Raw genomic sequence first — 24,968 nt, forward strand, 5'->3', positions numbered from 1 at the left:
ACTTTGATGTGCAAACTTGGTGCATGGAGATCCCCTTAAATTAACCGGGCAGCCGGATCAGGCAGAGTTAGTGCACTTCAGTGCTTTATTAAACAAAATATGGAGCAGGCAAGAGAATCCAAAATGTATGAGGGCTGGCGATGAGGTCCAAAACAAGCTGAACAGGCAAACAGATGGCTGGAAAGCTATAGGCAATACACCCGACCCGACAACCTGGTGGAGGAATGGATCTGAGCCAGTGTGTATTTATATATATCAAGGGGCTGATGACGAAATGAGGTGCAGGAGATGGGAAGAGAAGCTCAGGTGAGGACAATGAGGTCATTGCAGGGCAGATGGGTGTGGCGGGATCTGCAATGAAAGGAGAAAAGTCCGAGGGCATCTGGTGGAGACGTGAAGTAAAATGTTGGAGAGGTCCGGCATGGAGGAGGGGACGCTGGAAAGATGGCCGGCTGGGCAAAATGTGCAGGAAATTGAATGAGGCAAACACTGTGACACTGGGAGCTAAGTGTAATTCATTAGCTCTCTTCTACTTACTGTACCCTGTAGTCTGGTTTAACACGTTTACCTTGGCTGCTTCTTCTGTAATGCCAACAGCTTTTGTTGACCTCTACAGTTACAAAAAAAACTGTTTTACAATCTGGACAAACAGGTTCATCTGCCAGACAAAGGAAAATGTGATGTGCACGGTCAAAAGAGTTTTTGTTGACGTTGTCGTTAACCTTGAAAATGAGAGCTGGTGTTGACCGCAATGGAGAAAATGCTGTATAAATGAAACATCATTATCCATGAAGTGCCACTACACACCACTGTCCTACTGCAGGGCAAGCCTCCATACACAGCTGTTTGACATATATACTCACAATTATCATACATTTACCCATTTGGACAAGTCAAACAGCCCCAATAAAGAATACGTCATCAACATCCTACTTTCTTTTTTCCTTTCCTTCATGTCTCACACATAGTGGGTAAAAACTGTTTTAAAAAAGTTTTATACACAAAGAAAAGAAAAAGGGTGCTTTGTGTGTTTTTTCAACTATAGCTGTTGTGCTGTGGGGTGATAACAACCACCTATGGGTGGGACTTTCGGATCCAAAGGCGGGGTGATGTTTTCCACATAAATACTCGCAGTGCTTCAATGAATCTGTGAGAGACACCTCGGCTGAGGGACGCATTTCTTCGTGCGCAGGATTTCAGTCAAACTCCAGCTGTGAAGAAAGTGCTGGAAGATGTTGCTTTTTGCGCCTCTGTAAATGGAAACGTGCGCGTGCTGGACAGCAAGAAAATGCCTCAAAATGAAAAGTCAAGTGTGAGGTGGTTTCTCTTTCTAGCGGCCGGGGGCAAGAGCGAGAGAGTTGATGTTGACCTCAGAGCAAACCTGGTGAATAGCGCATGAGACGAGCATCACGCCATCCGATAGTGGAGAGGATACGGCGCTCAGGAGCGCGCAGGTAAGTTAAATCCCATCTACGAGAGTCACGGAATTTAACATTAAAAACATGTGTTTATTCAATGAAATGAATATTAATTCGCAGTAAAAATCGTACCTGTTTTCCTAACAGAGGACGTGAAATGGTATTACGTGGGTTTGGAAAACTTGTATGAGGCTCCAAGGTTTATTATTTGTTTAAACTCAGATTGAATAAGCCAAAGCATCTCATGACTGAGGGCTATAGTTTGGTGGGCAATAATGTCAAGCCCCGTGCAGCCTAAAGGGGAGAGGGGCTCCAAGTGTGTTTGTTTTCTCAATAAATCGCTGCGGGCTGCGCGTCACTCCAGTGTTGTGAAGCGCGGTTCAGTGCATCTTTACGTCACACCATTTATTTGTGCAACACTTGTTCACAGCCTCGGGTTGCAACGTCTGACAACTAGAGGGCAATTATTATTTTAGGTCACCCGCAAGTCCCCAGGTAAGGACATATAGATGCAGTTTCACAGACATGATGACATTAATTATTATAGGATGCCAGTTGGCCATTGTTCTAATTTCAGATATGTTAATGTGTATACATTAATGTCTATTAAAGATATACCTTCACAACCTTGAGACCACATGCAACAACATTACATATGGTTCAGTCTGGTGTTCTCGTTATATTTTTATTTTAAGGCTTTAATTTAGATTGACTCGCAGAATGCAAATAATGAAAATTATTAATAATAAGACAAATAGAATAACAGAGAGTAAAACAAACAAAAAAATCATAAAATATACAGAAAATAACATTTGGTTTTGGATTGCAAAAGTGATTTAAAAGATGAGACCAGAGTGGAGCAAAGGCTTTATCACCTTCATGGATGAACACTCGGGTGTGTGAAGGACATCGGGCAATAGGAGAACTGATAGAGAACTTAAACTCAATTTTAAAAGCAACAAGTAGCCAGTGTAAAGAAGCCAGGATTGGTGAGATGGGTTTATGTTTCCTTTTCGGAGTGCAAATCTTAGCAGCAGAGTCTTGGATGAGCTGGAGGCGACAGAGGGATGTTTGGCTGATGACAGAGAGCAGTCTACAAAGGTCTAATTAACTAGTTATGAAGGCGTAAATAACGATTTCCAGATTTTTGGGAGAAAGAAATAGTCTAATGCTTGAAATGTTTCTGAGATGATGAAAGTAGGATTTAACATGCATTTTTAAGCTGAGTTATTGAATGGGACAGAGAGCCAAGACCAGTGATCTTTGGGTGATCTTGACATATGAACAATATCTCTTCCTTAACAGGATTGAGCTGCAGGACTTCATGTGACATCCACCTGCAGATGTCATTAAGGCAGTTTAGCTGGTTTCAAGGGTCACAGTTTAGATAGATCTGACTATCGTCTGCGTTAAAATGGAAACTGATATTATGATTATGCTGCGGGTAAGAGGGAGTATATAAATGGAAAAGAGACCCGGACCCAGCACAGATCTCACAGTTAAGACCAATGCAGATACCCACCAAGATCTCGAGTTCAAATCCAAGAAAACAAGAATAGAGTTCAGCATCAGCTGACAGCAGTTATAAAAAATCTGTTTGAATGAAACCCTTTCTAACCCGTAGCTAACAATGGGAGCTGAGAAATAGGTCTAAAATTATCAGGATCAGAAGAATCAAGTTATAGCCTTTTTAAAAGTAGAGTAGTTTTTAAAATTTCGGGAACAAAACCTGTTGTCAGACAGCTGTTTGTCTATATTCTGTAGTATATGATAACAATGTAATCTATGAACTATTATACAATATTTTTCGCTGAACAATGAAGCATTTTGTACAAAAAATACACACAAAAACAGCCTATAATTTTTATGCCATGATAATTTAAACAAATGAATGTGAACAACTTTTCACGGATCCCCTGGCAGAGTGCCCCGAACACCACTTTGAGGAAGATACTCGAGCTCTTCAAGGTTTGTGGGCTACTCGCCCCTTGGCTGAAGACATTAGTTTCTACCGCATTATGGACTTCTAATCTAACTTCGGTGACAGTATTGAAATGTGCTTAACTAATGTCATCTTCTTCTAAAGTGTAAGAAATGGCAAGTTGGCCACTGGTCCAAACGATTCAGTGGAAAGTTTCTCTTGTCTCCTGGTAAGCATGGGCGAATTGCCGGGAACGCCTCCTGCCCAAGTATTGGTGCAAAAAGGTAGACATAACACAAATTCTCTAAAGCAGAAGTTCACACGCTTTAAAAACAAAAAACACCATAGTTGACCGGCATGCTTTTTTTTTTAAAGTATAGGTTGTTCAGTATCCCATATGATTGTACATTTGTGTCTGTCTTGTTTCTCATGAGGTATTTCCTATCGTAATCCAAACAGACACCAAACACCAACCCTTCCTCGTTCAACATGGATGGCTACGACAATTGGACGTTGATATCCGAGAATGTCAGCTCGTCTTCCACCCAGCCCAACCCCAACTCCACCCACAACAATAACTCAGTAGCGGCCGCGCTAATGCCCTTCAATGTTTTCACCCTAGTCGTCTACATCAGCGTCTTCATTGTGGGTCTTCTGGGTAACACGCTGGTCATCTATGTGGTGATTCGCTACACCAAGATGAAGACTGTAACCAACCTGTACATCCTCAATTTAGCTTTGGCGGATGAACTCTACATCTTGGGAATTCCCTTTCTAGGCACCAATAGTGTGCTTTCCTACTGGCCATATGGGGATTTATTCTGCAAGGTGTACATGACTGCTGATGCCATGAGCCAGTTCAGCTCCACCTTTTGCCTCACGGTGATGAGCATCGATCGCTACCTGGCTGTGGTTCATCCTATTCGCAGTGTCAAATGGAGGAAGCCACAGGTTGCCAAGATTTTCAATGGTGTGGTGTGGGTTGTATCTTTTCTGATTGTGCTGCCAGTCACAATCTACTCACATGTACAGGAGGAGGTCAACGCCTGCAACATCACCTGGCCTGAGCCTCATAAATTTTGTTCCATCGTCTTCATCCTCTACACATCCATACTAGGCTTCTTTGGTCCTCTGGTTGTCATCTGCCTCTGCTACCTGCTCATCGTGATCAAGGTAATGCTTCAGATTCAAGTCTGGCTTTTATTGGTGTCTAACATCATTCTTGTTTTAAGTTTCTACTTTTAAAATCTCATAAAACCTTTTCAAATGACCGTCTCCATTTCAGGTGAGGTCAGCAGGTGTGCGTGCAGGCCGGACTAAGCGACGCAAGTCGGAGAGAAAGGTGACGCGCATGGTGGTGATCATTGTGTTGGTGTTTGTACTTTGTTGGCTGCCCTTCTTCACGACCAACATTGTCAACCTGGTTCATATTATCCCTAAGAACAATACCAACGTGACAGTCTACTTCTTCCTGGTAATCCTCACCTACGTCAACTCCTGCGCCAACCCAATCCTCTATGCCTTCCTCTCTGACAACTTCCGGCAGAGCTTCCAGAAGGTGCTCTGTGTCCACAAACCAAATGGTGTTGGCACTGCAAGCCAGATGGGAGGGAGGAATACTGCATATAAGGAAAACCACATTCCTGTTCTGCCAACCAGAAATCCCACACAAAATGGAAAAATGCAGAGCATTCAGGTATTGTGCAAACAATATTAATGTGATCCAAATCATTCCTGAATAAGCAACCCAAACTCAAAATTATTATATGCAACGTTACTTGTTGAGAGCATATCATAGTTATGCAAATTTGTTTATATCGCAGACTAAATGGCATACAAATGACGTCTTAATTACCACTTATTTTAGCCGGTATGCTAAAACTTAAAAAGGGGTGGAAACAGAGGAAGATGTCATTATTGTCCTTCAAATAAATAAAATAAAATAAAACATTTAATTTATATTAAATTTAAATTATATTATTATTATATTATTATTATATTATTAATATATTATTAATATTATAACACATGTGACTTAACAGTCACATGTCTTGGTTATATGTATGCTTTAGGACCATATATCCAAAACAAATCTGCAGTGTACATATGCACGAGTGTCACTGGCCCCTACTCTCAAGTGCCCAGTGTCTCTGATGTCTGAACATTTAAAAATGGGACTTCCAGAGATGAAGTCCACTTTATGTAACAGACAGGAAAGAACTGAGGCCCAAGTTGTAACTCTCAACAAAAACATTTCCACTATTTCCTTCAGGAGCAATAACGTATGTCAAAGTGTGTCATTGAGTCTTTCTTGTGTCCCTAATCTCTGTTGTTGTTTCAGGAGACGAATGGAGCATGAGTTTTCAAGCTGACCCTCCATGTATTACAGCGCAGCAACATGGTACATGGATGATTTATTTCTGGAACCTTTATGGATTGGTATTTCCTGTCTTAAAGCTGATCTTCCCTCAATGACTGGGACATTTGTGGAGTGGACCAGAGGAGCAAAGTAGGGGAGAAAAGACAGCATTCCTCACAGATCTCAGCATTTGCGTTTCTTCTTTATGTCTTTGTCCTGTTACTGGGTTGACTGCATTGTACAAAACATTAGTTTATGTTTATGTTAAGATGTGCGATCTCTGCACAATACAAAAAACATGAATCATGAAACTGTAAAATGCTGTAACTTCTTCTATAGCTCAACTGCAGACCAAAAAATAAATATTATTCTCAAACAGGATTTTCTTTTTTTTAATATTTGATCATTTTTAGTAAGAAACCCTTGTTTTTTCTCATGTACTTTTATTTGATTCGCTGCTGATGCTTTTTGCTATTATTCATCTATGTTAACCTGTAATCTTGATAAATTCAGTACAATGTACATTTCACAGCACTAAGACACAATTTAATGACTGGAATAAACAATGAGTGAGAACATTGTTTCTGTTATAGCAATAGATTGACATGTTTGGAAATATGCTTATTAACATTCGGCTTCGAATTACATGACAAGAGCAATACCACTCTCATATACGTATGTCCGTTTAACGGGCTATACATCTACAGTGAACAATAGGCTAGGTTAGCTTAGCACAAAGAGAGGAAACAACTATCCTGGCTCTGTCCAAATCTCAAAAAGCAAATCAAAGAAATAGTCTGGCAGATAATCACCATAAAATATTTAGTATGCGTGACCCATAGAGATAATGTTTAATAGCCCCGCCTGTCATATAAAACCGTTTTAGCAGAGCAAACGTCACAGGACTGAAGCTTAAAAAAGCTTAAAACACTCTAACTTCCGTTTCACTGGGACTATAACTGTCAGTCGAGAGAGAGTGGTATTGATAAACTCATTTAACTCTAAGATCGAAACTTAAGTGCACTACCCAATAAACTGTACCTCTAAGAAGTCAAACTATTAAATCGGTGCTGTGGAAATAAATGTTATGCTAAATTTATCATGTGAGCCATGATAATACAGATCATTTCCCCCGGATCAGTGATTTCTTTTGTCCAGGCCTTTTGTATGGAGTCATGCTATTATATGAAACCCAACCATTGATCTCTCTTTAATTTCAAATTACAGTATTTACTGTGTGCTGAGTGGTCACTTATGTGTTGGTTAATTGTAATTTGTCCTGTCTGTATGCTTTTTGTGACATTTTAACTTCAATGTTATAACGCTGTAAAAAAAGTATTTATCTCTTCTCTGAAGTTAAGTGTTTAGCTGATGGACTATGATCTTTAACATTCGGTGACAACATTTTTGGGAAGTTGCTGGACAACACTGGAGCATCTCCATAGTTGTTACTTAAGCGAAGCAAGACCACGTTGACAGTGTGTTTTAAAAACTACTTGCTAAAATGGAACTTTAGATGGATAGGACCAGGGTTGCAAAATTCTGGGAATATTCAAAGTTGGAAACTTTCCACGGGAATTAATGGGAATAAACGGGAATATACGGGAATTTACGGGAATAAACTGGAAATGTTGGGGTAATTTAACTGTATTTACCTTGTCATAAGCAGACATGCATGCAAACATTTATAATACAACTTTTAAAAATGACATTTTTGACTTTTTTGACATTTTGTGAGTAGAACTTTATTCTTTCATCGAACAGCAAAAACATGAACGTTGAATAAAAAAGGTTGTATTCCCTATGATCACCACCCCCAAACCCACATTTTTTAGTGTTTTTTCCCTGAATCCTTTCAGGTCTAAATGCTTTCTTCCTGGCCCTTATCAACATCCTCCTCACTGCTGTAAAAAGTTAGTCTACTGTATACAAATAAACTTGGTATTAAAATGAACATGGCTTCAGTTTACCTAGTAATCAATATGCTAGGTATGACAAACAGAGTTGGGAAAGTTCACTTTCTACATGAACTAGTTCAGTTCATAGTTCATAATTCAAAATGTTGAACTAAGTTCACAGCTCCAAAAAATTAATTAGTTCAGTTATTTTTTTCAATATGTTGAGAGCTATAATTGAAATCTCTATCTGTCTGCAATACCGCTCTTGGCCTCTACGCAACTCGGCGCTCTCACACTTGCGAGGCATAGGGCTGAAACGTTCAGAAGCAACTCTGATGACAAAGAAGTTCAAAAACAACAGAACGTTTTATGTTTACGTTTATGTTTCTGGCAGACAATGTTCCCAACCAGCTGCATTCAGGGTCCAGCTGAGCTAGGCGTGCATAGTCTTGTTCTCAACTACATTTAAGTTCCCTGTTATATGCTTTTGCAAAAAAACTTCTTTTTTTCAAAATTCCCAAAATTCCCGAGACAAAATTCCCGTCGAAACTTTCCGAAAATTTACCGGAAACTTTCCGCCCCTTTGCAACCCTAGATATAGACACATTTGTGTGTGTTAGAAACAGTGGGAATCTAACATAATTGGTCATTATTGGTCATTTATAATATGGACTATTGAATTCCATGACATTCATAGAACACAAATATTAACTTAGTCATTCTGTTAAAGGAGCCGTCATAAATATGAACAATGAAGCATTTTTGCATGTTCACCCTGCATTGATTCTGTAAGATTCGTGTTCAAAGCTCCGGGTCCCGTGGCCGCAGGAAATTCAGGATTCGAGTTAAAGTTTAACAATATTTAATGGCAAAGATAATACACATGTAGCGTTCACGATCGTGGGGCCAGAAAGGAGGAACTCTCCACAGACGGAGTGCAGCTCTCAAGGAGCCACAGACCGGGGCTGTCTCGAGTCTCCAGACCAGTAGAACCATGTCCCCAGAACAAATGCTCGGCTATTAGTATGGTCATGCAAATGAATTCACACCTAAAGGTTAGTTCCATTGGTCAGTTCAAAGGATGCCGCCATTCTGTTCGCTACGCCAATTAGTAAACAGGCGAGGTCAAAGCTCACTCTTCCGGTCAAGGACAGGAAGTTCCCCTTCACAATAAAACCCTATTATCCTGCCTTCCGAATAAAAGCAACACATTAGGTTTCAATCGGCATCCATTTTAACTATTGTCTAAACAATAAAACATTCATTCATTCTCATGCATCATACAGTTAATCATTACATTTGTCATTAAAACAGAATAATAAAACAGTGATCCTCTCTTATGTTTCATAATACATTCCTCCAGAATATTCCTCATAATATCCCAAATTAATTATCATATCTTTCTTTATGTATTAATTTAAAACATAAACTTCTCTTATCTACATGTGCAAATATATATAAAATCCACTACAACCTAACAATTCAACACAGCACAGTTGATGGCAGCTGACGTTCCTGCATGAAACAATGAACACTTTTATTTTGTCTTTTTTTGTAAATTAAGTTAAAGTAGTTTTAATGCAAAAATAGTAAACAATAAGTAGAAATATCTTATTTTTTCATTGGACCAGATGGCTTTCCACAAAATTACATTTAAAGATGTCCGCTAAATGAATTAATAATGGTGGTTGGGTTTTGGTTCACTGTTTCTTTAATAAATGCAACGATATAAAACAGTGTGGGGTGCAAATTGTTTATATGATAGATTATATATATATAATATTTTTTTTATTTTGGTATTTATTTATTTATTTGTAATCTTAAGACAATGCTATAAGCACGTTGAAAGAGTTACCAGTCACCTTTATCTTTCCACATCTCCATACCGGTTGTAAAGTGATTCTAAAGAATCAAAATCCACAGTCCTCATTCAGAGGAGATGAACAAATCATTGATTATTTACACATCCCGCAGTTAGCTTATGCAGGTTCAAAAAGTGAGCACTGACTATGAATATCATTAATATCAATTATCTTTACATGGAGTTGTTCTATATTAGACCATATGTCACTGTCATGATTTGATTCAGTTAAGCATATGTCTATGAAAATTAACTAACTATCAACCATGTACCACATGTCTTGTCTTTAATAGCTTCCATCATCTTCTCCCCCGGGACATTTTCCTTTTCTAAAACCGTTCCTCTCTTTTGCCTTCTTCTCTCCTTCCTCTATACACTGTACCTCGATAACATATACTGGACTGTCTTAGCCCTTATTGTGTGTCTGTTTACTGACAACCTGTTTTGTGGCTATGTGTGGGGGTGTGGGGACTTCTGGTTTCCTTGTTGTTTGCGGTCATGCTGCTTTGGTTCCATCAACCTCAATGTCTCTGAAATGCCCGATTCTACACTGTGATTGGCCAGTCTGCATTCAAGGGGAGGACTTAGCTGAGGATCAATTACAGCATGAATCTACAAATAAGTCCTATACATGCTTGCTCATGCTCTGGGCATTTTTTGACTTTGGTTTTAGAGCCAACACAGTGGTAATGAGCGAATGTTAGCCTGCTGACGCAGCATGGCCATAGCATTTAGCTCAAAGCAGCACTTAGTAAAGTATTGCGTTGCAGCAACACAGCAACAAGCCAATCACAGCCCAATAATCAGAATCAGAATCAGCTTTATTGTCCATGTATGTGTGCCCATACTTGGAATTATACTCTGGTTACACGTACGCTCTCATCGTACATACATATTTAAATTACAACCTGAGACTGAAACAGTGTCTTAAGAATTACAAGAAAAGGCCGAGAACACATTCTTCTGTTGTTTGTGGCTGCGATTGTCGGCATGTAGAGGAGTGAGGAGCATTAAGGGATTCAGAAGGAGAAGGAGTGTGTTGCCCTGTGTGGTTAATTAAAGCCGTTATCCACCCCACAGTGTGTCGTCCTCCCTCTCCCAGGGGGACAGGCAGGGTAACATATAACATTTCAATAACATACGACAGATAACTGCTTCAGTAAACCAAACCCTAGTAACAATCAAGATGTCAATGCTTTCTTCGCTATTAATTTTCACTTGACCTTTCCTTATCTGATTTTGAAGGAATATTTTTAAGATATTATCTCAAGAATACTGCATGCATCGCTAGCAAGGCTGAAATATGAACAGGGTTATACTGTCACAGCAACCTAGAGACTTTGGACTGTGACACCAAACAGGTATTTTCCTCTCACATGTTTCTTTCTCACCTACAGCCATGATATTTAGGTGTCTCTCTGTAAAACCGAATACACTGGAGTGGGAGGAGAGTGCATCAGTGTGTCAGTAATTCAACTGCGACTAAGTGTGTTTGTGCTTTTTCCAGACTTTTACCAAATGATGCTCAGAGAAAACAGGCAAATTTGAAATAAGAGGTTTACGTGCACAAAGTGAACCTATCTTCTACGTTGAATTGAGAACACGGCTCTTTGAGTTAAAGTCTGTATCGGGGAACTTGTTATTTGTAGGAGCTGTCCATCTCTCTCTCTCTCTATCTCTCTCTCTCTCTCTCTCGCTCTTGGATGACGTGGAGTGGAAGGTTGCTTTAAACTTTGAATCCCGAGTGTTCACTGTCCTCTAGTGGTCACCGTAAGATACTGCAACACTACATTAAATTAAACGCTAAATGTCTATATTGTTATTACTATAAAGTGTAATTGATTGTTTTTACATAAAACAGTAATATCATAATTATATCTGATTTTTGAAAAGTTTAACTGTAGACAATCATGTGTTTTATTATCAAACAACAGCATCATGTAATGCATGCGATAATTATGACATATACAGCAGACATATAATAGGCCTCGTGATTGTAATAATCCAGTTGTAATAATCCAGTTTTCACTGTATGGTGAGAAGTACTCAACATAACCGGACTTGCCGCCCAGCGGCAGTATTGTCTAACTTTGAATCCTCGGTGTCTGCCCTGAATATTTCACTTTCCTCAGTGGATCAGTCGGACCAGGGGGAGGTGGTGCTACAGCGCAGAAGGCGCTAACCCTGCGCAATCTATATCATACCTGTTTGTTACCAGTTGTTATGGATAAATGTGGAGAAAGAGGTGAGCGCGCACTGATCTGTTCGACTCAAACACGTCTGCAGTCAGATCGGTGATGCTCCGGTGGAGGTGCTGAAGGATCAGTGTTGGAGTCGCCAGCAGTGCGCTTCAGCTGGACACAAGATCTGGAGGACTGGTCGTATCATTTTCTTAAAGTTTGCTGCTTTTTTTGCATTTGTTTTTAAAAGTGGAACGTCTTAATTATAAGTGCACTCGGAGTAGTTTGCATTGTGGTTTTCGTCTTTCTTTATTAATAAGGGAGAAAGCGTGCGCATCGGACAGATATGTTTTCTCTCCGTGGAAGTTTCGCCCCGCGCCCGCTCTCCTAAACGCTCATCCGTGCATTTTATTCATTACACTTTATCTGAACTCTGCTGGAGGCTGAAAACGAAATGGCCAGCGAGCGGAAACCACGGCTTTGTGTCATGACAAAAGCGGAGAACGGGTATGGATTTCACTTGCACGGCGAGAAAGGAAAGAGCGGACAATTCATCCGTAAGGTGGAGAGCGGCTCCCCTGCTGAAGCGGCGGGGCTGCGCGCCGGGGACCGTGTGGTTGAAGTGAATGGGGTCAACGTGGAGAAAGAAACACATCACCAGGCAAGTTGATGTGCATTCATATTTGTGGTTCTACGTCACGCTACAGCACGCGCGTTAGTTCCCTGTGCAGTGGTTGGGTCAATATCAACAGGTTACACTGGCTGGTGCGTGCATCCTGGCACTGGGACGCTTTTAGCCGAGCACACACCCCTCCTCCTGGCTTGGAGGGGCAACACTGAAACATTGAAACTTTTTATCTTCTAAAGTGTACCCACATGAAAGCACACGTTGCTCTGAATACACTCTTAGACTGTGACTGTGCCAAAGTTGCATTGTGACATAAACAATTTCACATAAAAGGGTCTGACCTGCACAGTCCCTTTGTTTGGATGGATAGCAGGTGCGCTGACTAAAGAGGCTGAGACAACTGTTTGTGTTTTGGCTGGTGGTCAGATAGACAGCGGATGACAATTTTACAATGCTCACAGATAGAGAGGAACATCAACACCAACAACCTCTCGGTATATTGAGTATATTCTCTAATAGAACAACAATTCTGCTGCACTTATAATTGAAGTTAACACAAAGTATGATACAAGACTCAGTGCTTTGTGTTGTCAGGTAATGTTGTTTGATTGTTAGAGAGCCCGGCATATGAAGGATTGACTCGGAGCATGTTTTGGACTCATAAGTGATTTGCAGAGCCCATCATTTCATCAAATGTCTTGTTTTGTTGAACAGTATAATATATACATGTTTCTTTAATGGTAAGACAAGAAGAAGCAACCAATGTACACATTTAAGAGGCTGAAACCATCAAATGTTGGGCTTTTTGCCTCGAAAATGAATCTCCATCTTACAGTATACATACTGGTCTATGCTTGTATTTCTATCACCAGGCGTCACCCACACGTCTAAGAAAAGTGTGAATGTTTTCAATAGAAAAATGTTCTAGCGCTGAATGGATGCTTTGAGAGAGAAAAGCTAACAAAATAATCAGACTATTCTCCTCTAGCTGCAGTCTATTTGTTCTCTACAGCATTGTTCTCTATCTTGTGTCTGTCTATCTATTGTATCTGTCCATCCGGAGAGAGGGATGCTCCTCTGTTGCTCTCCTGAAGGTTTCTTCCCTTTTTCCCTGTGAAAGGTTATTTTGGGGGAGTTTTTCCTGATCCGATGTGAGGTTCTGGGACAGGGATGTCGTATGTGTACAGATTGTAAAGCCCTCTGAGGCAAATTTGTGATATTGGGCTATACAAAATAAACTAAATTTAATTGAATTGCCAAATTATCAGTATGACGCTGTCCTCTCCCGTCCCTCAGGTGGTACAGCGGATCAAAGCCGTGGACAACAAGACCCGGTTGCTGGTGGTGGACCAGGAGACACATGAAGGTCTGCGCAGCCTCCGCCTCACAGCCACAGAGGAGATGGCCTTCCTGGTGGTGGGGCATCCATCCTCCTCCTCCCCTCCCCCAGCCTCCCCCTCACCGCCCCCGCCGTCAGTCCCGTCCTCCCCCAGCAAGAAGCGGGAGAACGGCTCTGTGTCCAAGCAGCCGGTCACACTGAGCAGCCAGGTGCAGAAGCCCACCAGGAGGTCACCGTCGAAGGCCGCGAAGAAGGTAAGCTGGTCCTCCTCCACCACAGCAAGAGTGAACAGTGAACTTCTGTTCGTTCAACATTTGGACAAAGTGGTGTGTGATTTCAAAAGGGAGATCTGTAGGTGGATCTATAAGTAGTATACCATTAATATGTGAGGTTCTCCTGATACTAAGCTAGTATACAGGAGCTGGGCCCCACTCTCAGGCTCACGGCAGCTGATCTGACAGGTAGCTCAGATGTATACATCAAAGAAGACAAAGCAAATCAGCAAATATTCACATATTGATGGAAATAGTGATTTTTATTTTTACAGTTTGGAAGATGTGCTTATTTGCTTTTTTGCAGTGCACCACTCTAATGTCTGCAAAGTAAATATGAATATATGGTCAGCAGCTGGTCCGCTTAGCTTAGCATATCGACTGGCAACAGCTAGGCTGGCTCTTTCCAAAGGTAACATAAATCAGCCTATTAAGGCTAATTAATACATTTGTTCTTGTTTTTTTAACTACGAAAACCAAACCGTAAAAAGGACAAGTTATGCTTTTATACAGGGTTATGTGTGGGAATATTTCTTGGTCATGTCCAGATAAACAAACAATATATCATATGTTAGAGGTGCAGAACGTGTTTCCCTTCTGACCAGAGCCAGTATAGTTGTTTCCTCATGTTTCCAGTCTTTGTGCTAAATTAATGTGACCTGCTGCTGACTGCAGCTTCGTATTTAGTGTACAAACATGAGAGTGGAATCAAGCTTCTTATCTAACTCTCAGTGAGAAAAAGCAGAGCAGGTGTGTTTCCCAAATTGTCCAACTATTCTCTTAATATGTGAGGTTCTTGCATTGATAACATTGAAGTCAGTGAGATTCTTTTTCCTCAGCATAAAGAGGATGACCAGTCCTCACCAACACTCTTCCTCCTTAGTACAGCAACACATAACTGGCTTTGGACTATGTTTCCTTAAACCCTCAAACAGATTTGTCAACTTCCAAAACCAAGAATTAAAAATACTAAACACATTAGCAAACAGATTGCAGGTACTGAGTCATTCCTTTGAGCAGGTTCTCCTCAGCTCAGACCTGCTTTCACCTCAGTTCTCTTGATGCGCTGCCAGTTTCAGATTAGATTAGAGGATGTCATGCAAATTCATGCATGTGGCGTCAGCTATGTCTGTTCATCAATGTGTGTGTCCTGAGGGAAGAACATGGCAAGCTGAAAGCGCTCCAGATGTTGTGTTAGGGGTCAAAGAGGGCACGAGAGGTCAGAGGTCGGAACCCGTCGGATGTTAGGAATCTGGCAACGGACAACAGGAAATCCACAGATTTCATAAGAAGATAAATGTATGAAGGAACACGGCTGGCTGGGAGATTTTCTGAATGCCTTTGTGTGATAGAGCATTTATTGTGAAATTATATTCCAGAGTTGTTTAACAGGCCACTCACATCTCATCTTCCTGTGTTTATTTACACACCCTCATTGTCACAGTCAGTTGCATAATTCTCAATAGTCATTTGATACATTTTAGTTTAGGGTTTTATAATTCACTGTTTTGTTATTTGATGTCGACATGGAAAACAGGATGCGTTTCCGTCTCTCCTGGAATGCAAAGATCTGATGGAGTTTGGTCACATGTATCAGAGAGACGAGGCAGCTCAACTTCTGCTTTCTGCATTTACACAAACATGTGTTTTCACTTAGGTTTTGCCCTGCCCATATGTGAGCGGCGACAGGGCCAATCAATTAAACGTGTGTGTGTGTGTGTGTGTGTGTGTGTGTGTGTGTGCGCGCACATGCGTGTGTGTGTGTCTTTGTTCAGCTCTGGCTTTGTAACCTGTGGAGAGAAATCCCAGTGCCTGTTGGGGTCAGATTGGCCAAGCTAAGGTTCAGGAAATGCTTAGAGGTCTCTTGTTTCTCTCACTCTCTCTCTTCCGTGATTCTAATGGAAGGACGGAAAGTTTAGGAGGATGAGCCAAAAGGCATCAGCACTGCAAATGAATAGCAGGAAAAGTGTTTGAGCTGCTGTCGAAACAACATTATTTACTCTCAGACTGACCATAAGACACCTTTTGTTGGGGCTGGAGCACTAACACCTGCCTTTGTCATTTGATTAGTATCTGCAAAGAGCTCAATATTTCCTGTCCAATCTACAGATTTGCAGACTCAGTATTGACACTGCACACTGATACAGCAAATTACGTTGTGTGTGAAGTAGTCATTCAACCATGTGGCTGGCAAGGAGCTTTGGCAATCAGTGCAATGTAATTACCAGCACAAAGCACAGGGGAAACAGACTGATCAGCAATGAAACCATTCATCACAACGTGAATAATCTGAGCAAAAAAGAATACATGTCTGTTTTTTACAGCTGTAAAAGTCAACTCAGTTTTAGCGAAGCTTGTTGAGAGCAGCACATTTATTCTCATTTTGTTATCATCATGAGGATGGCAGGAGAAAAAGAAAGAGGGAGCAATGGAGAGACAGCTTTTGGACTGGGGGAACTCAAGAGGGAGAGCAGCCAATAACAACCTTGAAGCTTTGTTGGAAGGAGTTTCAGGAAGTGGGCCCCCATTCAGTGGGCCAGGGAAGTGGAGAAAGCAAACGTTTGCCGGGTGACGGCGAGTGGGAGAGTTGTTGAAGAGGTTTGATAGTACTCGGCACTGTGCCTACTGTATGTGAGTATGTCAGTGATGATGGGCACCATGTCTTCTGCTGGAGATTGTAAAATAGTCTAAACATTCAACTACCGTTCAGACAGAGACCTTTATTAACTGGGCTGTGCAACACGGTTCAGGAGAAACATGTGATCGCCCATGTGTGTGTGTGTGTGTGTGTGTGTGTGTGTGTGTGTGTGTGTTATTATTTTGGGTGCCCGGTTAAAGTTGCATGCTCAAGGACCTCTCGTAGTTGTGGTGACTCACATTTTCTCAAAACGCCTTTTTTTGGCCATCAACTTCGCGTTTTACTGAAACCCGAACAAATGCTCTCTGTCTAACTGTGAGACAGAGAGGAAACTTGTGCCTGCACAGAAGCGGTGCAAACATCTGCATAGATTAAAAAAAGAGCTTACCTGTTGTGTTAAAAACTGGTCTGATACGCGAGAAGGAAGAAGTTGAATCACACAATACAGCAGTGGTCGTTGCAGGCACAACTCATGGAGATTGCGCACTCTACTGAGTGCACCTCTCTAATGTTGTCATTATTTTACTTTCATTTTTAGTTGAAGGTAGGTAAGAGAGAGGTGAGGCAAATAGTGTGCTTGATGTGAAAGGGACTGGTGTATTGAACAAAGATAATTCCAGATCTGCGTTTCTTTCAGTAACAAATTAATGCAGTGATATTTGTCTGTTCATCTATGTGTAGATTGCAAAAAGTAACTGCTAACAGCTAATTCTGCATTGTTTTAATGGTGGCAATTAACCAAAATGTAAACAAATATAGGCTAAAATTACAGACCATCTTGTGATACCGCAACGCCAAATTAGGCCAAGGGTGTAAAGTGCCCCAGTTCCTAGCCCCACCCCCTTATGTAAGGACCACACCCATCTTTCATTTTAATCTCAACTACACACCTGTAAAGTTTGTGACGGCATTCGTTGTGGTGCTATTGCTGTGGAAAAATCTAATATAATAGAATATGGTTGTGGACACAAATTGTGTAATCAAAACTTGAGATTTGTTTTTGTTTTCTTTGTCCCCTCCCCTCCTCTTTCTCAAAGCAATAGGACTTTTTTGCAGGTACAGAGACACACACACACACACACATTTACAGGCACATATACAAGGTCACAGCAGTAACATGGGGAGACATATAGCCTTTTCTGCAACTGTAATCACTTGCACACTTGTCTAATAAATCTTCCCACGAGGGGTTTTGTGTGTGTGTGTGTGTGTGAGTGTGTGTGTGTGTCTGTGTGTGTGTCTGTGTGTGTGTCTGTGTGTGTGTGTGTGTGTGTGTGTGTGTGTGTATGTGTATGTGTATGTGTGTGTGTGTGTGTGTGTGTGTTTGTGACTATAAATCATGACCAGACAGCAATTTTCTCTATATTGCTCTTTGCTTTACCAAAGCTCTCCATCACAAATACATTTGAGCCATTTTGGGCTGTTAGAAATCCAATGTTCAGGTCTTAATAGGCCATTAATGTTGACCACGACCTAGTGTGAATTAAGCCTGCTCAGTGTCCGCTTGTAATAGCCGATAGCTGTTTTGTTTTTGTAGTTGTGCTGAAGAAGAGCCGACGATGGAGAGAAATGCTGCTTTCACTGAGAACATCACTCACTTCTGAACTACTTTTGACTCTAAAGTAACAATACGTCTGCTCACCAAGCCCCTACGTTTAAAGTTACATCAAATATTGCTGTAGCAAACAAATATATTATTCATTAATCAACGTCCCTCTTGTTCTTTTTGTGCGATACATCGAGTTAACATACTGCAAGTGAATTGTTGGAAAAGCAACATGTAAATCAGTGCACTTTTGCCTTGAAAATAATTCTGTCTAGAAGGAACAACACAAGTTGTGTGTCTTTAACATGAAGTGGGCTCTTTAAAACAGACATAAACCTAAACCTCAAAGGGTTAAACACACTTTAAGGAAATATTCTCTCAGTCCATCTCACTGTGACAACATGAGAGGAAATTGTACTAAACTAAAGCATAAGCTCTATTTAGTTACTATTTCGTCTCTCAAGCAATTCTTTGTTTCTTGCTCCACCATTCGCTGGCCAGCAGACAATCAACCATATTTAACACAATGAATGACTGAGTCTGCAGTGCCTGCTTCAGAGAGAAAGGAAGAGACGTTTCAAATACAAGAACATTAAGACTCGGGTTTGAGATGGATTATCTTACTTAACACACACCTGAGGTGTCAGTGCTCTGGTCTTTTCCCCCTGTGCACACACACACACACCGTGTGCTCAGGCATGTCATGTGGCTGTGTCATTAAAGCTCAAGAGAAAGTGTCAGGTGTCACTTTCCCACCAGAAACTTTTTTTTTGTTTACTCGCAAGCACACACTCATGCAAATAAAATGTATTTCCTAACTTATTTGATTATCAATAAATAGTTCTGAGATCACAACCTTTGACTCCAAGAGATAGTGATGACCTTAATATTATGCCGTTCAGACAGACGGTTAGGCAGAGATATACAATATCATATACATTTTTTCCACATGGAAACAGACATGTCGCTGGCTTCTATGAAAGTAGCTGTATTGTGGAAATTGTGTCCCTGGCCAGGATGTTCCCTCTCTGCTGGTGGAGAGGCCTCCACCACACGCACAAACACACTGTGGTCTTTTTCTGTCGCTCTTTCCAGTTCTGCTGCACTTCTGGTTGGCAAGTATAACATGGGGCTTGTTATGAAGGACAATTAGTGTGCTAGGAAGATCACAAAATAAAGGATAGATGTGTGAGAAAGAGAAACTGAGAGAAAACATGCATACAAATCTTGGGGCGGTATCTTTGTTTCTCTTTGATATGTCCATTATGAGTTTGGCCTTTGATATGGTCATTTCCAAAAGCTTTGAAACATAATATAATGGCTTGGCTCAGTCAGACACAACTCAGTATGACACAGTAACAGTAGTCCAGATGAATTGTTCAGCTGCAAGCACACAGACTAACAGCACTTTAGTTGTAATAAACTTCACTACATCATGTGCAGGATTGGCAAAGGCCTGCTAGAGATCATCAGCTCCCCATAGAGCACACACAAGCACACACACACACACATCTGTTAAAACAGTTAGAGTGAGAGGAGGGGTGTACGTTTGTGGAGGTGCTCTTTGTGAGGGCACATGCGTCTTTGCACCATCAAGAATATATTACGGCTTTCGGTGTGAGTGTGTGTGTGTGTGTGTGTGTGCGTGTGTGTGTGTGTGTGTGTTTTCATACAGGGTTTACAAGTTGATGTGCATATTTGCTTATCAGCTGTGGGAGGACACATGTGTGTCACAGGTGGTGGAGCCCTAACAAACTCCATCTAAACACCAGCAGAGACTAAACAAGTCAAACACAGAGACGGAGTACACATGAGTGGCCCAACAGTTTTAACTAAATCCTCCTACAGAGAACTTCTCGATACTTAAACCTGCGCATGTGTGGAGCATTGGGAGTGAAAGAGATCTGTGTGGGAAAACCCCGGACAGCAAGCACCGTTTTTAAGGGTCAAGGCTCGAGGTCATGGGGTCAGAATTGAATAAACACAAATAGTGAAAACTTGTGTATCCGTGACAGAGAGAGAGCAACAGAAGAGAAGTCTTCGGGGACAAGACTAGAAACACCGCTCTCTCTACGATGATGTTCAGCCGTAAATAGACCCTCAACTGCAGGAAACATCATTTTTCAACTCTGTCTGAATTATTCCTCCATCTCTGTGCAGATGTTGACTGTCACGACAAGACAAACTTTCCTTTTGGGCTCATTTCTCTTCATTGTCAAGCTGGTATCAAAACACAATCACGTCTGGCCATTACTTTATAATAACACAGAATGAGATGATGGCTTAGGTCAGGCCGCCTGACATCTCTTCCTTGTCCTGTTTTCTGACTCAGTCTCTCATGTTGCCCGCCATAATAAGGAAAAGATGTTGCCTGTCGGCTCTCATGTAACAGCGCCGAGCACAGGAGTTGTCTGGAGGTAGTCAGCACTTCAGCTCGTGTGATCATCTGTGCACCATTTCTGCTTGACATGATACATGTGAGGCTGTTTCCTGTTGATTAAACAAAACGTTTGAGGATGTGTACAGTGGGATACTCTGACGGCCGAACAGTGGCAGTGCAGTTGAATCGATGTGGGAGCATAGAAACAATGTCCAAGATCCTCTTCAAGTCTTCTTTTTTGGCATTTTATTTGTTTCACCTTTATTTAACCTGGCATGTCTACTACCTAAAACCTTTCCTGTTTACTTGAATATTAAGGATTTTTGTTACCATATCGGATGGAATATGAAGTTCCATACATTTTATTTTTAAGTGACTGTACAATTGTGAGAGTAACTAAGTGTGCAATGCTTTTTACTAACATCTGGAGCTGAGACCTCCTACGCCCCCCTCGCTTGAATACCAACTGTGTTACATCAAGATGCAGGGGTCCGGATTCAGTGTGTGTGTGTGTGTGTGTGTGCGTGTGTGTGTGTGTGTGTGTTTGTGTGTGTGTGTTTGTGTGTGTGTGTGTTAAAGAGTAAACCAAATTCCTGGAGTAAAAACACAGTCTGTAGGATGTGAAAGGGTCACGAGGGGGGAACGTGTGTGTTTGTGCGTGCGTGCATGCGTGCAGGCGGGCGGGCGGGATTTAAGGAAAAGAAAGGGGGGAATTAGTAAGGTGGGTTATGTAGGAGAGACCTGAACAACTGAGTGTATTGTATTAACTGTGTGTGTGGGTGTTTGATTGAACGCAGCTGTGTGTCTCCATGTATCATCTCCCAATGCACTGATTAGATATTCAAATGTTGCCCTTGTTAACCCAGAAGACATTGTCCCTACCAGCAAAAATTATTGTTTGACTTCAACAGGAAATTTCCTTTGTCACTGTGTTATGGAATTAGTTTGCTGTGATTACATCACTTGATACATTTATTTTCACTGATATGCCGAGGACACACAACTTTATGTAGCTATAAAAGTCAGGATTAACCTGCACTCAGACGTCCCTAAAGAAATGGTCCATTAAATTCCTTAAATTCAATGGTAAAAATCTGACATAATCATGTTCGAATCATGAGACAGATACATTACAGAACCGGGCTCTATCTGTTAGGCTTAGAAATGTATGAGTTATTTTTTCTCCTTTATTTTGACCCAACTTTTGATTATTATTTTCCTATTGTTTTTCAAATCTGACTGCTTACATCACCTTCTCACATTCATGCTTTCTCCAGAAGGGGTTAATTTAAATAGCTGTTTAGCTGCTGGGCGGAAAAGCCCACTCACGCTTCAAGTTATACAGAATATTACATTTAGACTGTTAGCAGTAAGAAGAGATCACATAACAACAATGTTAGCCTCTTTGCATTGGCCATCAGTTGATTATGAATTGATTTTAAGGTTTTACTTTTAGGGTATTGGATCCAGTATAAACTCACCCTCAGATCCTGCAACACAACTGCAGCTATAGCAGTCATCTGATACACACTTTAAATGTTTAAATCTGTCTTGTGTCACTGTACAAACTTGCATTTGTTCTTCATACAAATTAAGTTTATTATTGTTGTTATCATCTAAACTATGATTATACTGATTATGAAGCTGTTACATCTTCTCTGAACTCCTCCTATCAAATGTATAACTGTAGCAATTGAGACCCTTGACCCAAATCTTGAGCATTATTTATAGATTGCGCTGCAGAATGTGTGAAAACAGGCCGGTCTTCTCGGGACATCTTTAAATCCTCTGGGACTGATCTCTGAAATCTCTTTTTGAAATCATTGATACTTGTATTTGGTCAGTTTCTATCTAAACAAATAATGTCAGTTTGGGAAACATCCACTCACGCTGCTTCTCTTTCTCCATCTTCTTAATCTCATCTTTTAACCATCAGTGGTTGGATGTGGGAATATCAGTGGAGAGTAGGTCGACGATAGCAGGGCCGAGGATCGATCGCTGTGCTGCCCACTCTCACAGAGAGAGAGAGAGAAGAAACAAACACTGTAGATAGAGAGAGTTCTTTATTGCTCGACCTTATTTGCTGATAGAGAAGTTCTTGTGTTGCTATATGTGTTTATGATTTAGGGGAGCACGCGTATACTTCAGTAGGTGTCACAACTGTACCTCAGGTTTAACCATAAATGTGTTGGGCTGTTATTCCCACTCCTCACCACTCGTTCATGTTCAGTCTCTTCGCTTGTTTCACAGCTGTGAGCCAGCACATATTCCCACACACTCTTTGTGGGAGTCAAGTAGATGTGATGGGAGAGAGACCTTGTGTTGACTGGAGAAACAATACGACGATTTTACGTGTGTGAGCAGCAGACAGGAATCCTCTCTGATTGATTAATTATGCTTTGGAAAGTAAACAAGATAAATAAGTTTATAAATATATATATATATATGTATTACATTACATATCATTTAGCTGACGCTTTTATCCAAAGTGACTTACAATTTCCTTTGTATATATATATGTATGCTGTCTCTCGCAGACACACACACAGCTGCGTAAATCTTTGTCCTGATGTCATCTGAGGCCTCTCCCATTGCGGATGTGTCTCTATAATGTCAAATTTAAATGCCAAAATGGTATCCAGAGGTTTGAAAACACAAACATATAGGGCTACAACTAATTATTTGTTTTAAATATCAATTATTAATCTGCTTCCTATTTTCATAATTATGAATTAATTCTTTGGTCTATAAAGTGTAAAATAAAGCGTTACAGTTTCCCAGGCTTGCCAACCAAGTGACGAGGGATATCTGCCACAGACTGATAACAGGGGTGTGGACACACACACACACACACACACACTGCATCACCAACATGAACTGCTGTCCTGTCAGGCGTTAAAACAGAGGTAGATGGAAAAAAGTTATCTAATGATAGACCGAAATAACCAGAGAATAGAAGAAGAGAATGAAATAGCCACATTCACCTTAAAAATCTCACTCCCTCATCTGCTACACACACACACACACATACACGTTTCCCCTTTTCAACAGCACATAACTGCTGAAAATATCAGCCTCGCCAGCAGCCCACACATTTTCAATTGACATTTAAATGCAAATTGGCAGAAATGTTGTCTTCTGCAGCCACTTGATTACATATGAATATATATTAATACACGCAGCACTTAAAGATAAGAGGGGGACAGAAAGGGGAAAGGGTTTAAAGAGTCCACGACATGGAGGGCGAACGTCAAAATGAGATTACGGAAGAATGGAGTGTTGAAAGATAGAGAGAGACAGATGGAGAGAATGTATAGTTTTAAACCACTTGTTGGTTGATCTCTCTCTCTCTCTCTCTCACTTCTGTAGTGTCTTCAGGTCCATGAAAATGAAATCCTCTTGTTATGGTTCTCATAACATCTAAAGCTGCATTCTTTCAGGGAGAGGCTGTACAAACACTTGTGTTGCCGAAGCACTCACAGTATGAAGTCACAAAAGCCTCATGATGAAAACTAACTTGATTATGGTTCCATTTATTCTTAAGTATTGTTTTTTTATCAAAGTGTTCTTCAGAGGGAAGTACGTTTCCTCCACATGTTAGTGCTCTAATTTAAGATCTAATAATCAGCAAGCGTGGTATGTTGCGTGAGTTTCTTCTTTTTTTTCTTCTTTCTCTGTAGGAGACCTTTGAACACTTAAGAGACACATAAGCCTTGGCATTTTAATGGTGAAGTGTGAGTGGTGCAATGACTGCTGTGACTTTTGTAATTTTCTTAAAGGACATGTTTAGTGAATTAAATACATATTATTGTTGGCATCGCCAAGGCTCGTTGTTTTCAGATCACACATGTTGGGCAATTGGGAGAAAATTAATGATGTGTAGACTTCTTTGCAGAATGAAGTGACACTTTGGAGGGTTGTGAGGAGGCACAGTGGAATCACAATCAAAGCTTTTGCTCTGTGCTAGTTATTAATGTACTAGGTCGGGCTGAGGGCCTTCATATCATCCTGATCTCATTCTCACTCAGTTCAGCCTCCAGCTTCGATACCCTTCACAATATGTTTGCACTCGCAGGACTTGACGCTTTTCAGTCAGACAGTTGAGCTGCAGGCATAAATGATATCAGATATTTAGTTCAGCATTAAAATGCAAGTGAAGGGTAATAAATTATTATCTTGTTTGTTAAACAAACAAGATATAACATGCTAATATAGTGAGCGTTGGAGGTGCTGGGATTTTATTTATTTCGGACATAGCCGGCTAGCCATTTCCCCTTTTCAATCAGTATGCAAAGCTAAGCTCACCAGCTTTCCAGCTTCACATTAAAGTGGTATCAATCTTGGCATTAAACTCTCTGCTTAAAAGTGAATGAGATTTATTACAATGGCGCCTGTTTTACTGCTGCAGCCGCACCGATCCGCCTATCGATCTCCCGCTCCACCTTACCCTCACTCGTGAACAAGACCCCGAGATACTTGAACTCCTTCGCTTGGGGTAGGCAGTTTGCCCCCACCTGGAGGGAGCAAT

The 24,968-nt window shown here is 40.9% G+C and overlaps 2 protein-coding genes across 10 annotated transcripts in view; both read left to right on the forward strand.

Annotated features, from left to right (window-relative positions):
* The first annotated feature begins 1,157 nt into the window (after positions 1–1,157).
* LOC117735202 (somatostatin receptor type 5-like) lies at positions 1,158–7,174 on the forward strand. 9 transcript variants are annotated; one of them, XM_034539700.1, is made up of 6 exons: positions 1,158–1,454; positions 1,849–3,623; positions 3,799–4,512; positions 4,625–4,681; positions 4,781–5,035; positions 5,681–7,174. In XM_034539700.1, the coding sequence occupies exons 3-6, from the start codon at positions 3,829–3,831 to the stop codon at positions 5,696–5,698; spliced, it is 1,014 nt and encodes a 337-aa protein (XP_034395591.1). In that variant the 5' UTR covers positions 1,158–1,454; positions 1,849–3,623; positions 3,799–3,828; the 3' UTR covers positions 5,699–7,174. The 9 variants fall into 9 exon arrangements, with proteins under 9 accessions (XP_034395591.1, XP_034395592.1, XP_034395590.1 ...); XM_034539701.1 differs by having other exon boundaries at positions 4,886–5,035; XM_034539699.1 differs by having other exon boundaries at positions 3,799–4,290; positions 4,372–4,512; positions 4,625–5,035.
* A 4,427-nt stretch (positions 7,175–11,601) lies between these two features.
* Positions 11,602–24,968, forward strand: part of LOC117734751 (Na(+)/H(+) exchange regulatory cofactor NHE-RF2) — a 30,344-nt gene continuing 16,977 nt past the window's right edge. Inside the window, exons 1-2 of the mRNA XM_034539015.1 lie at positions 11,602–12,298; positions 13,562–13,858. Of these exons, the coding sequence (XP_034394906.1) occupies positions 12,092–12,298; positions 13,562–13,858 (504 nt within the window). The 5' untranslated portion in view covers positions 11,602–12,091. The remainder of the gene's footprint in view (positions 12,299–13,561; positions 13,859–24,968) is intronic.

This window comes from Cyclopterus lumpus, chromosome 8 (assembly GCF_009769545.1).
Source record: "Cyclopterus lumpus isolate fCycLum1 chromosome 8, fCycLum1.pri, whole genome shotgun sequence".
In the NCBI taxonomy this organism is placed as follows: domain Eukaryota; kingdom Metazoa; phylum Chordata; class Actinopteri; order Perciformes; family Cyclopteridae; genus Cyclopterus; species Cyclopterus lumpus.

What these genes read in the sequence shown, in the direction of transcription:
- LOC117735202 (XM_034539696.1), top strand. Translation starts at nt 3,829, where the DNA reads ATGGATGGCTACGACAATTGGACGTTGATATCCGAGAATGTCAGCTCG. An exon ending in ACCTGCTCATCGTGATCAAG is followed by an intron (nt 4,513 to 4,624) that starts GTAATGCTTCAG and finishes TCTCCATTTCAG; the next exon opens with GTGAGGTCAGCAGGTGTGCG.